This window comes from Carex rostrata, chromosome 2 (assembly GCF_964058835.1).
Source record: "Carex rostrata chromosome 2, lpCarRost1.2, whole genome shotgun sequence".
NCBI lineage: Eukaryota > Viridiplantae > Streptophyta > Magnoliopsida > Poales > Cyperaceae > Carex > Carex rostrata.
Genome location: NC_135919.1, coordinates 14,527,499 through 14,541,079, shown reverse-complemented (window position 1 = coordinate 14,541,079; position 13,581 = coordinate 14,527,499). Strand labels below are relative to the sequence as shown.

General features: G+C 36.1%; 2 protein-coding genes across 2 annotated transcripts; both read left to right on the top strand.

The window, feature by feature from the left end:
- Nucleotides 1-1,390: 1,390 nt before the first annotated feature.
- On the top strand, nucleotides 1,391-9,578 carry LOC144544157 (Nucleic acid-binding proteins superfamily). The gene is made up of 14 exons (XM_078292571.1): nucleotides 1,391-1,490; nucleotides 1,562-1,944; nucleotides 2,817-3,003; nucleotides 3,305-3,377; nucleotides 3,745-3,889; nucleotides 4,133-4,242; nucleotides 4,482-4,613; nucleotides 5,062-5,203; nucleotides 6,448-6,555; nucleotides 6,701-6,864; nucleotides 7,030-7,101; nucleotides 7,341-7,479; nucleotides 8,018-8,290; nucleotides 8,657-9,578. Exons 2-14 carry the CDS (start codon nucleotides 1,672-1,674, stop codon nucleotides 8,807-8,809), a joined length of 1,971 nt encoding a protein of 656 aa, XP_078148697.1. The 5' UTR covers nucleotides 1,391-1,490; nucleotides 1,562-1,671; the 3' UTR covers nucleotides 8,810-9,578.
- Nucleotides 9,579-11,769: 2,191 nt separating this feature from the next.
- On the top strand, nucleotides 11,770-13,340 carry LOC144550540 (uncharacterized). The gene has a single exon (XM_078298567.1). It carries the CDS (start codon nucleotides 12,258-12,260, stop codon nucleotides 13,134-13,136), a length of 879 nt encoding a protein of 292 aa, XP_078154693.1. The 5' UTR covers nucleotides 11,770-12,257; the 3' UTR covers nucleotides 13,137-13,340.
- Nucleotides 13,341-13,581: the final 241 nt, after the last annotated feature.

Genomic DNA, 13,581 nt, shown 5'->3' with positions numbered 1-13,581 from the left:
ACATATAGAGATTATATTAAATAAATAATTAAGATCGTTTGTTTAAACTCTGAATACAATGATATTGATCCATAGTAAAAATCAAAATCCGCACTATGCACAATACCGTAGTTTTACTCAATAAGAAATATTAAAGACTGGACGAAAAATAAGAAACTGATAGATAGAGCTAGAGAGGGACATACGAAATTAAGTCGTCAAACGTATAAAAGCTAATGCGATATGAGTATTGGATCTCAGACTTAGAGAATTTAATACATCAGAGACGGTAGAGGTTGAAGTTAGTATTATTAGTTTATTACGCTGACCCGTGTATAGTCGAGAGAAGAAGAGTTCAAATGTTTCATGTCTCATTGTATCTAGTATTTTATATTTTTATTTTTAAAGTTTAAACGGTCAATTCAAACCGCTTAATATGACATTCATATTAAAGTACACTAGGAGACCAAATTTGATATATTTTTTAAATTATTTAATATTTATTTTAGATATATACAAAATCACTTATTATGAAAAGTAAAATAAAACAATAAACAATTAAAAAAAAAATTTGGTCTATAAGCATATTTTAATATAGATATCATGTTAAACGGTCTAGATCAATTATTTGGACTTTAAAAACAAAATTATAAAATATGAGGCACAACAATACATAAAAAACATTAGATATTTGCAGGGGCATATCCAAGATTTTTGTCAGGGGGCAAAAAAATATTGAATCGGATTTAAATAGCTAATCGGATTTAAACCCATTAACTAATTGGGTACTCGATAAGGCCCTGTTCGGTTGTGGTGGAGATTTTACTGTTCACGTGAGAAAAGAAAAATTCACTTAGATTGAATTTTTTTTTTCTTTTTCCGCGTGAACAGTAAAAAACAGTTCAAATTTTTACCAATCCTATTCCTACACCCATTCCCATCAGTGAGCCGAACAGGGCCTAAAAACAATGCTTTGACTTATATTTTTCAATTTTTTGACTTGTAATTTCCGATGCTTTAACTTATAATTCCAATTACCAATCATAATTAAAAAAAATTATTCTGATTTTAACACTAAATTTAACCGAATTACAAATCAAATATTCAGAGGGGGCAAAAATTTTTCTAGAAGAAGACAAAGTCAATCAGTACCGATGGATCACCACTGAAATTCAAAATTCAGAGAAGACAGCTGTCTCCCGTTACATGGTGGGTCCGCCCCTAGATATTTGAATTAAGAATGACTTCTCATTAGTTGGTCTGGAATCGTTAATGCATGATCTGTTGAACTTGAACACAATGTATTTGATGATTCAAATTTTGTTCCGTATAATTTGATAAAAGGAGCACGGATTAGTGCAGGATTTCTAAAAGTTTCAGCCGTTTCTGGAAATATATCCGGAAAACATTCCCGCCTGACTATCTGCTGATTTTTCACTCCTTCAAAAGCAGGATATGTTTTCTACTTCCAACCCGTTCGATTCAACACAGATGGACCAGATTCGCATCAGGTAATAGGGGATTTAATTTCGAGCGTGGTGTGAGCCGTCCGTTGTAGATCGGAAGGACAGTATATGCAAAGCCGATCCAATTCTTGAAGGCATGAAATGTAGCAGATAAGGGCTCTCCCGTGTCTTCCTTCAATTCCCGCCTATTCACTTCCTTCAATTTTCAGCACAGATACAGAGAGAGATGCCTCGCTCCGCTTCCATGGCGACTTCTCCTGTCTTCGACACCCTCTCATCGCCTCCCTCCTGTAATCAAGAAGATCCTTTTCTAGGTTTTGTGGAGTACGCCAGGTCGACGCTCGCATCCACCTCAGGCGACGGCAGTAACGAACTCAGCGACACCCCCAATGGCGGAGATCAGCCGCCGTGGTGCTGGGCTGTCTCTCGCATACTAAAAACCTGCAGGGCATACCCTAGTGGCGTCACAGCTGCCATTCTCCTCTCAGATCTCTTCCAGGTTCAAGTTTGAAAGAAAGTACCTATTAAAATACTTATTTAGTTGAAGATGTCTTTGGAAATATCATAGAATAGTAGAGTCCTGTTGTTTTGAATATTTAAGGCTACTAGAGAATTATCGAGATATAAAAGATGACTCCACACGCTCATATAACATTGTCCTGAATGTGAATTCATCGCACACGTTTACAGTACTCATGGCTTTGTTTTTATAGGCCAGGTCTGGGTACCTACAAGTCCATTACTGGTACGAGAAGAATATGGGGTCAATTGTAGAAATTTTCTGAAAAAAACCGAGGGTCAATCTTTGAGTACTTTTTAACATTTTTGCTTAAAAGTGCACAAGATGATGTATAATTATAGATGTGGCAAAGAACGGGGCCAATTGATTCCCATTCTGTTTACATGTATCGAACCCTGGGCTCGGCTGTGATTTCACATTGTTTATTGGTTTGCTCTCTGTTTTGATCCATGATTGTCGTTCGAGTCACTTCAGATTGATTGAAAAGCGAGTCTATATAGATAATAATTAAGGCATCAGTACATGCCAGCTGCTTTCTGTTGACAAGAAAATTGGACAAGTCAAGGCTACATTGCTGGTTATTTATTCCCCAATTAAAACTTTTTGCTTGATGAAAGTCAGTTAAGGGGCTTGGCTTTAAATTGTGTAGGTAACTGACTAAGCTTCAAAATGTGTAAATTAACCTTAATTCTGGCTCAGTTAAGTGTCAAAATTGTACATGAATGATATATATAAACCATACCCATGCCAGAGCTGGTTATCTGGCATGTTACATAAACATAGATACTCTACTGATATGTCTCAGTGATATTTTTATTTGTTAATATTTGACGGCACCATGTAAATTTTAGGCTTGGATTGAGCAGCGCAAGTATCTTAGCTCAAAAAGGAAGCCAGAAGTGTTGGATCTGTTAGAAAAAAGGCAAAGGAGAGCTAGGCTACCTAACACTGTCACCATCGACTCTATATATGAGAAAAAATTCATTTCTCCTTCTAGTGTAATTGAAGCTGTTATTATTGATGAATTTCTTCTCCCAGGTTAACTTTATTTCCTACATTTATTTTACATTTTTTTTACAGAATTTTTTTCACTTTCTACAAAGTGGTACCACCTGAACAGAATAACAAGCAGAATATTCAGAAACAAAAACAAACCATAGAAAGGGAAAAAAAAAGGCTTTTCATTGGTATATGTATATGTTGCAGTAATGGGCTGACATTCCAGACAAAATCCTCTTTCTTATTTTTCAATTATACTCATGTGATGGACAGTTTATTAGTTCCCTTTAGCTCTCAGAGGATTGTTAACTTTTCTGTTACCGTATCTTTTCTAGTTTAGGTACGAATATTTACATGCTTAGCTTGGGAGATTTATGGAGCTCCTGCACCATTGACCTATATCTTCATCGAAGGTATGCACTGTTGTGTTTATTATATATTTTTTGTTTTATTCACTTATGCATCTTGCTATGATGTCATAAATGCCTTGGATTGCTTGTTGTCTCAAATGCTAAGAAATTTGAATTGATTTTCTAGAGGTCATGGGTGCACCCCAAGATACTCCAATTAATATGTCATCTGCTTACAGTGGAAACCTTAATTCCACAGATTTTTTTTTCCTGATTATTAATATGATTTGAGGAGCAGTGCCTGGTCGTACTATATCAAAATGATTGCATATTTTTCTAAGACCCAAAGGGGAAACTAGAACGAGTTATTAGTTGCTAAAATTCATGACTTCTATAACACGTTGCTGACGATGGTTTTGGACAATGATAGATACTACGACTATGTGGGACCAAATGGTATATTAAAGAAAGGTAGAGAAATATTTCTTACTGGATGTTCTCTTCGTACTGCAACTGAAGGCTCTGGAAAGGCTCGACTTTTACCAACTGAATATATCATCATATTGTTAGATGAGGTAACATTAGTACCTGTCATATAAAATATTGTCATTACAGAAATTTTGAATGCTACCTTCTTAGGTATTGTATTGCACTTTTGTTGGAAGGTCTTCCTTTAGGAGCTCGTGTGCTGAATCTGGAGAATTTCACCAACAAATTTGCTTCCAATAACCTCAAATCACCAAAACTGTTATTGCTACTATTTTGTTCTATTTTGAGATCAGGCTCTTTATGCTTGATTGTCTTAATTTTTTTTGTAGGATGAAGATGAGGATGCCATGTTACTGGGTGCTCAGTTTTGCACTTACTCTTTCTCTTCTATATCACCCAGTGACGTGAAAAGTGGTACTTGTTATTCCTTCTATGCAAGGTATCTCAAACAAAATTTACCCCTTTGCCCTTAAACTGCAAAATTGTGTCATACCGACTTGCTTTTAATAGCTGCAAATTATTGTTACTTTTCGCCCTTTGAAAGCTAGCATGTATCTCATAAATTTTTTTTAACCTTTCTTTGTGATCCTTTTTTTTCATGAAAGAAAAAGGCTATCAAATTCAAGCATTGTATATGCCTCCAGGATTTCATATTCTTCCTATCTTCTCTATTTTCAGGATAGAATCAATTGAATCATTGGAAAATCTGGGGAATATTCAAAGAAAAGAGATTACTCTTATTGACAACGAAGGTTGGAAAATGAAGTTTCTTCTATGGGGAGAGCAGGTTCTTCTTGCCAATCTTTTCAGGTTTCCTTAAATTTAGCACTAGTTCATGTATGCTTTTTGCTAAAAATATCATGTATACTTTTGCTATATTAATAAAAACGCCTCTCCCAAAAAGAAAAGAATCAAAAATGTTGCATAAGTTGGCCTCCCCAATCATCTTTGAAAAGGTCAACTTCCCCCTTTTCTCATTGGCATGGAGAAATACATACTACATGGGAGGTGTAGTTCAGGCATATGTCTAAAGTTATTGGCAAACGGAAGGGACGGATTGAGCATACTGGTAACGGGCTTGACTAACCTATATATATCAGTTGCCTTGAATGATCTAGAAAGTCAAGATTAAGATTTTCAACCTTTATGAAGTATACAGAGATCTTATTTTACAGCTTGTTACTTTTCCCTTGTTTTTCTTTCTTTTTTACTACTTTTGTCTCTTCATTTTTCCCTCTTTGTTCTGGGTGTTTTACAGTGTTGGAAGTATGCTTGCACTTGATACACCATTTATTTCAAACTACTTGACTAATGGGAGAGAGGAATCTGAAGAGCTATGTTTAGAATATGGCAGTGCTACACAGATTTATTTGGTGCCGGTTATTCAACAAGAGGAACAGGTAAGCATAAACATGCTGAGACACTCACAAGAAAGACTGTAGCAACTTACAAATGAAACATTGGTGATATTAGGGTGAAGAAAATAAAATGCAGTTCAAAATTCAAATTAACTAGAAATATATTAGATAAAGCTTACAATTAGCTTGGATCTCCAGATATTTAACTGCAATCAGTAAAAAGGGTGATATTGGATTAACGTGTTTAAGCAATAAGGTCCAGCTAAATTTTACTGAAACAAGAGTAACATCTATAACTGTTAGATTACACTAGGACGTAGCCTAAAAGTTCAATCAAGCACCAAGTAGTCATTCCACCAATTCTATGCAAAGTATCATTGAAAGGCTCATCTAGTGTCTCTACACACGAATAATCCTCATACCCGTAATCTAAAGCTTCTTATAGCAAATAGAACATCATACAGTCTCCTTACCTGTATCTTGAGCTATAATAATTGTGCATCATCACCGGCTGCTGTCATTGTGAAATTAGGAGTGACATGTCATGCCTCCTAAAAAGGAAAGAATTAAAGCTGATGCCAATCTGCTTCAAAGAAACTTTTCAGTAGGGTGGAAACACATCTGTCTCACGGGGTCCTTCCATGGTGAACCCTTAATCTGATCCCAAACACCAGCAAAGTGACTGTAGCCATGGTAGAACCTCAAAACAGCACTTGTTTTGTGCTTTGCTCTTATGGATTCATGCAATCAAGTTAATTAAAATAACATTAAAATGAACTTTTGATGATGATGGTTGATTTGGACCATGGATTTTCTGGGAATCCATATAACAATGTAATCAGCAATTAAATTTTATATTCTTAATAGTGCAAAGATTTTTTATTGAGCTTGCAGTGTATTCTTTTGTTTTGAAAAAAAAAACATATGGAAAATAGAATAATGTACCTGTGTTCAGATATCAAGTTACTCCTAAAATAACAAGAATTATGGCATGTGATTTAATTAGACAACTATAGCTCTATTAGTTGAAGTTGTGATTCAAGTAAATGTCAGGGGCTAAAGGTGTTCATTAACAAAAGCTGAAGAAAACAGAAAAACAGTAAATGAAAATTTATCATATCTTGCAGTCACTTAAGAAGCCCTAAATATGGTTCTGAATGGAAGTTTTGAGCTTTAGATCAGTGACGGACACTATTCTTGGTTGGTGCTGGATAAATTACAACCTTTTCATTGAAGAAGATGTTGTCGCTGTGACTGTTCCATAATCCATATGCTTCTCATTGTAGGTAGTGCTATCATCAACTCAAATGCGAACTCAGGAAACAAAGTCATCACAAGTATCTTTACCTCGTGACTCTCATGGGGCAATTGACTTTAGCAAATATCCATTTCAGGTAATATCAGATGACCATGGACTTTTATCTTTTTCATGTGCTTTTGACATTGATCTGGATGTAGAACTGTTTGGCTTTGGTATTGAAAGTTTCATTTATTGATTCTCAAGCTTACTGATGGTACATGTATTATGAACCTTTTCAGATGTATGTGATCGACCTTCGTGACAAAATGAGTGGAGTCAGCCTATACGGTATGGTGGCAAGTATCTGTAAGCAGAGAACTAATGTTTCAAAGACCATATATCACTTGGGTATAGAGGATGAGTCAGGATCTATCATTGTAAAGCTTCATTTTGTTGAATGTTGGTAAGCTTGTGTTTTCTAATGGAATACTTTTGTTCTTCTTTATAATTTTATACTAGCAAATTATTCTTCACGTTATCAGTTCTATTGATTTTTTGCCTCGTTTATTTTATCTTATTTTTGGAAATTTGAATATCTATAGCTATACATTTTGTCCTTTTCTTTCAGGTCATTGGCAAGAGTAGGTGTTGGTCACAGAGTGTACATATCAAGCTTAACTTGTTCCATTAATTCACAAAGGTTTTAAGAAATTAATAACCTTTAGATTGGTATTGCATTTTAATTGAGAAGCAATTACAATAACGACACATGTTAATCCACATTCATACCAACATGAGATTGTAACACATGGCATATCACGGGTGCAGCTAGTTCATCAAGTACTGTGTATAATGCACTCTGATAATTATTCTTAAATAGCACCGTACTCGATTACTTGTATATTATAACTGATTAACTGCCATTCTTGGTCGGTACAGATTAGAAGTATCATGGTTTGAGAGGGAACCAGGGTCGTCTTTTGTTAATCTGAGCTGTTTACCTGCTCTATTAAACTCATCATGCCTCCACAAGCTGTCACATCTATCTGACATAAGTGATCAAACAGACAGAACCCATGTACTTAATCCTGACTTGTTTAATTTAATTTAAGTATAATGTTGGGTCAGGACAACCGAACCCACCAGCCGGCTAAAAGATTCTGATATTTCCTGGTGTGTTAACCCAGCGTCCCAGCCAGGTCATCTTAAAACTGGCATGGGTCCGGTTGGATAAACAGCAACTGCCAGCCTTAGACACCAGGTTTGACAGCAGGTTTACCAATGCTTGTTTGTGTGCCAAATTGATATATGTACATGCCATTTTAATGTTTAATCTTGCTTATGCATGGAATAGCATTTTGGGGCTCGACCCTCCTGCCTTCCCCCAAAATAAATCAATAAATAAATATATAAAAATAAAAGTAAAACAAAAGGAAGCAATAAAGAAGTTACTGTTGGATGAGAATGCTTTGAAGTAAAACAGTGGTCAAGCCAATAGAGTATCCACAACATCTAGTACTTTGTACTTGACCTAACATCAGAGGTATTGCAGTCCCTATGGAAATCCTTCCTTCAATGGTCATACATCCTTCTCATGACTTTATTTATACATGCAGATATGCCATGTGCACCTTGATCAAATTGAGCAATTCAGTATACAAGCAGTGTTGTGTCACTCTTCATGCAGTGAGCCAGTGAATCAAAGAGCAGATGGCCTATACCACTGCACATTTTGCGAATGTGATTGCGATTGTGATAAGTGCATATGCAGCTTTGAGTTACATATTTATGTTTCTGATGAAAGTGGGAAAGTTTTTGCATGGTGCACAGGTCAAACTGCCTCTGAGCTGCTTCAAATATCTCCAGATGAATTTCTAGCACTCCCTGAGGTAAGATTATAACTTTTCTTTGCAACTTCTTTTTCTATACCTACAGCTCATTAGGAGTTTAGACTCTCAGAAACATTATCTTGCAAACTGCATTATATTTATTAGAAAGGATAAAGTTGATCCAACACTTAATCCTCTCGATACCAAAGAGTAGCATAGGAGACATGAAATGGAACTGTAATGGAACATGAAAAAATCTTTTCCATTTCATAAATAGGAAATGATTATGTCGAAGTAGCATACAGTTGTTCTTTTTATCAGCCCTCTTCAAAGGCATAAAAGCTAGCAACAATTGCTTCATTAATAAGTGTTATTGTCAACTCATGGGTATGATTATTGATGAAATTATTGATGAAATATTTTCAGGATGAAAGGGCAATGTATCTTTACACACTTCAGGAGGAAAGCTTCATGGTTGCAATGGTATATTGCAAGAGAACTGGTGATGGACATAGCAATACCTCAAATGGGTCACACTTTCCAGATTGGGAAATTACGCAAGCCCAAAGGTTTGAATGAATGAATAGACTAGTAGAAGAGAAGACATATTGCCCCTGACTCAAATCCCGCAGTGTTATCCTCCAACCCTGTCAAAGCTCTCTTCCCTCTTAACTACCTTCCTAACTGCATATCTTTCCTTATTCTTTCGAACTTCCTATTTTTATTCCTGCGCACATGTTCCTTCCCTCTCCGCTCAACCTTCCTCTTGAGATTCCTTTTTTTCCTCTCACGTTTCTCTTCTCATTTGGCTATTCTCCTCTATCCTGGCGATCTCCTTTCTTCTTGCTTAACAATTCTCCATCTTCTGACTTCTGATGTCATGTTTGCTCTTTGCAACCGCTTCTCTTCATTGCCCGGATATTCTTTCTGTAGGAGGCCACATGCCACATGCCACTTGTTCGATGAGATGCCTGTCCAAATGTTTCTCTCAATTTTCTTGCACAACTTATCTTGATGATTCGAACTGGATCCACCTATTGGAGGCTATTAACATGTTTGTTACTGAAAAAATTGATACCATACTGGAAGCATAGACTCGCTCTATTTTGGCACTGCTCGATGCACTGACTGTAAGGAATTGTGTTCTTCAAGTGCTCAGATGCCCCATCAAATTGCCCAGACTAGAGAGTTTTCAAGGGAGTACATCAAGATCGAAGATTATTCAAAGAATGCAAGGAATTATGTTGTCAATATATTAACAGAGAACTAAATAGCGTGCTTATTTAATAGCCAATGTGGGGAGGGTTAATGAATTAAATTTCAAGGTCTGTAGTACTTTCCTAACTCTGAAGCCCTGAACAAACGATTTTTTCTAATTGTAAAGCAGATGGCCATGAGCCAGTACTTCCAAAAGTACTGAATTTATTTTTTGTTTATGATTTTCAATTGCATATTGAGTTGACTTTGAGAGACCAGCAAAATAACTAAAATAGCAATGTCTGAAATTTTAAAAAACAATATCTTTTTGGTTGTCAAAATGCTCAAAATCTGGTATATGAGATTGATTGCAAGTGGCACTTAACAAAAAAGTTGAGAGCCATTTTCTTGAAGCAAACAGAGGTACCGATTAAGTATAGGGTAATCATATCTTCATCTTAATCTTGATGTTATTTAGTTTGATTTTGATGAGTTCTATTGAGTTAATATTTTTATTAGGTATTAATATTAGATTACTATGGGTATTTGTACATGAGGTTAATATCACTCGATTGATGTTAATGTGACCTTGATTTTAGCCGTACAATAACTTTATTGCAGGTATTTTGTGTTTTATTAGTAGGTATTAATGCTAGAGTAAATAATGTTCGTAAGTAGTTTGTGATTTTTTGGTAGTAATTAATACTTCACTGTTACATGTAGAATTCTTAATTGTGATTGAATTTGTGCAGTCAGTTTCTTATTTCAAAAGTATTACGAGTTTCTTCAATAGATATCAATACTCCACTGCTATATGTATACTGCCTGTTTGTGATTGTGAACAGTAAATTTCTAATTTGAAAGTATTTTGAGTTCCTTAGGTAGGTACAAAAACTTTACTAATGCTTGATTGTCATTGTAAAGTTAGATTAGTCTATTAAAAAGATGCACTTGTGAGTTGGTTCTTAATAAATACCAGCGGATTAATATTTCATGGATCAAACTTTATTAAGAACCAACTTGTGACTAATCTATTCAAAGTTTGATAGACTAATCTATTTATATGCTTGATTGTCATTGTGAAGTTTGATAGATTAGTCTATTAAAAAGATGCTAAAGCCTATTGAGTATTGACTCAAAAATAAATTTAATGCCCATCAAATCTACTCCATTTTCCAAAATTACACAGGAACAACTACCCTACCCGACGAAGATTTACATATTTTCTTTTATTTTTGCTTTACGAGTAGGCTCATGTAACTAAATTAGGCAAAATGCTTCAGAATTCAAATGCGAAAGTGCTATATACCTCAGTAATTAAAAAACATATATAAGCTACATTTTTCATGGATGTTGATCATTATCACTCATCCCAAATATTTAGCATAGAATCAATCTCAAAGATTAACTTAAAGTGAATCTTCAGTACAAGTCCAGATAGTATGACATCTGTGTCATATGACACAAACTTTAAAATTTATTTGATAGGCTTCAAATGACTAATTTAAACCGTCCAAACTGATTTATTTTATGAGTGATGTGTTTACATGTAAAAATTTTATTTTTCAAATTATTTTAGTATCAGATAAAGTGGTTAAAAGTATTGAAAAATGAATGCGTTAAAATTAACTTAAAAACTCTCACATTTGACTACTTGATTTGTTACTAAATAAATACAAAAAATTATAAATTTTGCATGTAAACACACAACTAATGAAGTAGATCGGTTTGAATGGTTTAAATTCATCATATGAAGTCGATTTGATAGGGTTTTGGAGTTGATGCTATATATGTTCAAATGACACTAAAGTCATACTAACTGGATTCTACATAAAAAGTATAGAATTTGTTATTGATTGGATTAAATGGCTGTTTTTGGTAAGAGAGTTTCCATAATGTGTGTCAAAATCAAGATTAATTAAACATAAAACATTTGTTTTTCTCATTCCATCTATAAGATAAATTTTGGTATAAAAAAATCGTAACCGGCCATCTTTAATCTTTCAATATTGTTCTTATTTTATGCGGATGGTCAAATTAATTTTAAATAGTTTTTTTTCACTAAAACAGTGTATTGAAGTAAATCTCATTAATATAAACTTAAACAGTCCATTTCATTTGGTCTCATCCCCTGATTTGATGCCTAAAGGGTCTCAACCGTTGATCGACTTAGAAGAATCAAATATATTATAATTAAGAAACTGTTCTCGGCTATGCAAATTACTAATGTTATTATCATCATTAAGAGCTCCAACATACATAATAAAGCACAAACAAAAAGTTCTTACCGAAACCTCCAAGGCTCCAACCCACAAAATTTGTTAATCTTTCAGTTTAACGGGTTATATCCGACCAAAAATTGGGTAAAGATTTTAACAGACTAGTTTTGACTTCATACAAGCACAAACCATATGGAGGGCTGTTTTAATTCTATATAGTGTGCGCCGCATGAAGCCAAAACTACTCTGTTAAAATCTTAACCCCAAAAATTGACGCAGCGCGCCTTAATCGCGTCTCTTTGAATCAAACGTGCATCACTGTTTCCGTTGCTTAACACCAACAAGGCAACAAACAAAACTCTGTTATATCTTTCAGTCAAAAAAAAAAAAAAAAAAATACGAATCAAATTCGAAGCTAGCGGCATGTACAACCTTTCTTAATTTAGGTACCTATCAACGGCTACAATTTTCCTCTTTAATTGCGAAAATAACCACCGCTCTCTAAAATTATCATCTTCCCATTATCCTTTAAACGCGCCTCTTCCCTCTACATCTCTTTTCTATTCTTCATTCATTTTGCTCCTCTTTCTCTCTCCCCTCCAAACGCGAAAATGAGGTCGACGCTTCTCCTCCTTGCCATACTTTCCATCTCCTCCTCTCTTGCCTCCGCCACCTGCTTCCCCCGCTCTTCTGCCTATGCGGTCCCCATCTCTGCTCTTGAACCCGACTACTTTGCTTTAATCCAAAAAGCCTTCGACCCTCCTGTTCAAAAACCAACCTCCCCGACCCCGAAGCCCGATACACCACCGGTAGCCAAGCCCGAGACACCGCCTGTAGCCAAGCCCGCGACACCCCCTGTCACCAATCCCACAACACCCCCTGTCACCAAGCCTGCGACACCCCCTGTCACCAATCCTGCAACACCTCAAGCAGGTCAGCCCAAGAAGACTACAACCCCGCCACCTGCTCCCCGTGCAGGAGGATCCATTGGCGGTGCGATCGGCGGTGCATTCGACGCGGCATTTGCAGCAGTCATCAAGTCGTTTTGTGCAAAAACTGATGAGCCAGACTTGTGCTTCTCCTCGATCAAACCCATTGTCGGCACTATCCAGGTTCCGCATGATGCAACTGGCGTGCTGAAGCTGGCCATGGATGCCCTCATGCGAGAGACTGATGTTGCCACCAAGACCGCCCAGAAGTATGTGAAGGACCCAAAAACCGACAAGTTGGCCGTGGAGGCTCTCAATGACTGCTTGACCTCCTATGATGATGCCAAGTATAATCTCGGCCAGGTTGACAGTGCTCTCAAGGTTAATGACAAGGGAACTGTAAACAGCTTGTTAAGTACCGTCGGCACTGATTACGATACATGCGAGAATGGGTTCGATGACTTTGAAATCACGTCCTTGATGCACGATACCGACTCCAAGCTCATGAAGATGAACAGCATTTGCCTCGCCATTGCGAAGGCTGCAAATCTCATGGTCTGAGAGCTGCATGCGCGGTGAGTTGTGTCCTCTTTTTAGATTCAGAGGATGTAATGCAATGAGGATATATTTGGTTAAACGAGATTTGCTGTTCCTTGGATATTTATTTTTTTCATTAATTGAACATCGATGGATTTTCTTATTTTGTAATTGCATAAGCTATAGCCCAATTGTTGTTAAATTAATCTCTAGGGACTGAAGTGTTATGGGAATGAAATCCTCGGCTCTCCAAATTTCCTACTCTTCTTGCTATTCTCTTTATCTCTCTACCTTTTCTCTCCTCTCTCTTTTAAAGAGAGAAATAGAGACACAAATGAAGAGCATGAAGCTGCTATTCTTAGAAGAATAGCAATAGATTCGTATCCAGTGGTATGGAATGAAATCCTTTGCTCTCCAAATTTTCTACTATTCCTGCTATCCTCTCTCTCCTCTTTATTGAGAGGATGTC

Bases quoted from the DNA above. Each gene is read 5' to 3' on its own strand.
- LOC144544157 (XM_078292571.1), top strand. From the start codon at position 1,672: ATGCCTCGCTCCGCTTCCATGGCGACTTCTCCTGTCTTCGACACCCTC. The intron at 3,004-3,304 runs GTTAACTTTATT...TTTCTAGTTTAG, and splicing joins TGATGAATTTCTTCTCCCAG to GTACGAATATTTACATGCTT. The intron at 4,614-5,061 runs GTTTCCTTAAAT...GGTGTTTTACAG, and splicing joins CTTCTTGCCAATCTTTTCAG to TGTTGGAAGTATGCTTGCAC.
- LOC144550540 (XM_078298567.1), top strand. From the start codon at position 12,258: ATGAGGTCGACGCTTCTCCTCCTTGCCATACTTTCCATCTCCTCCTCT.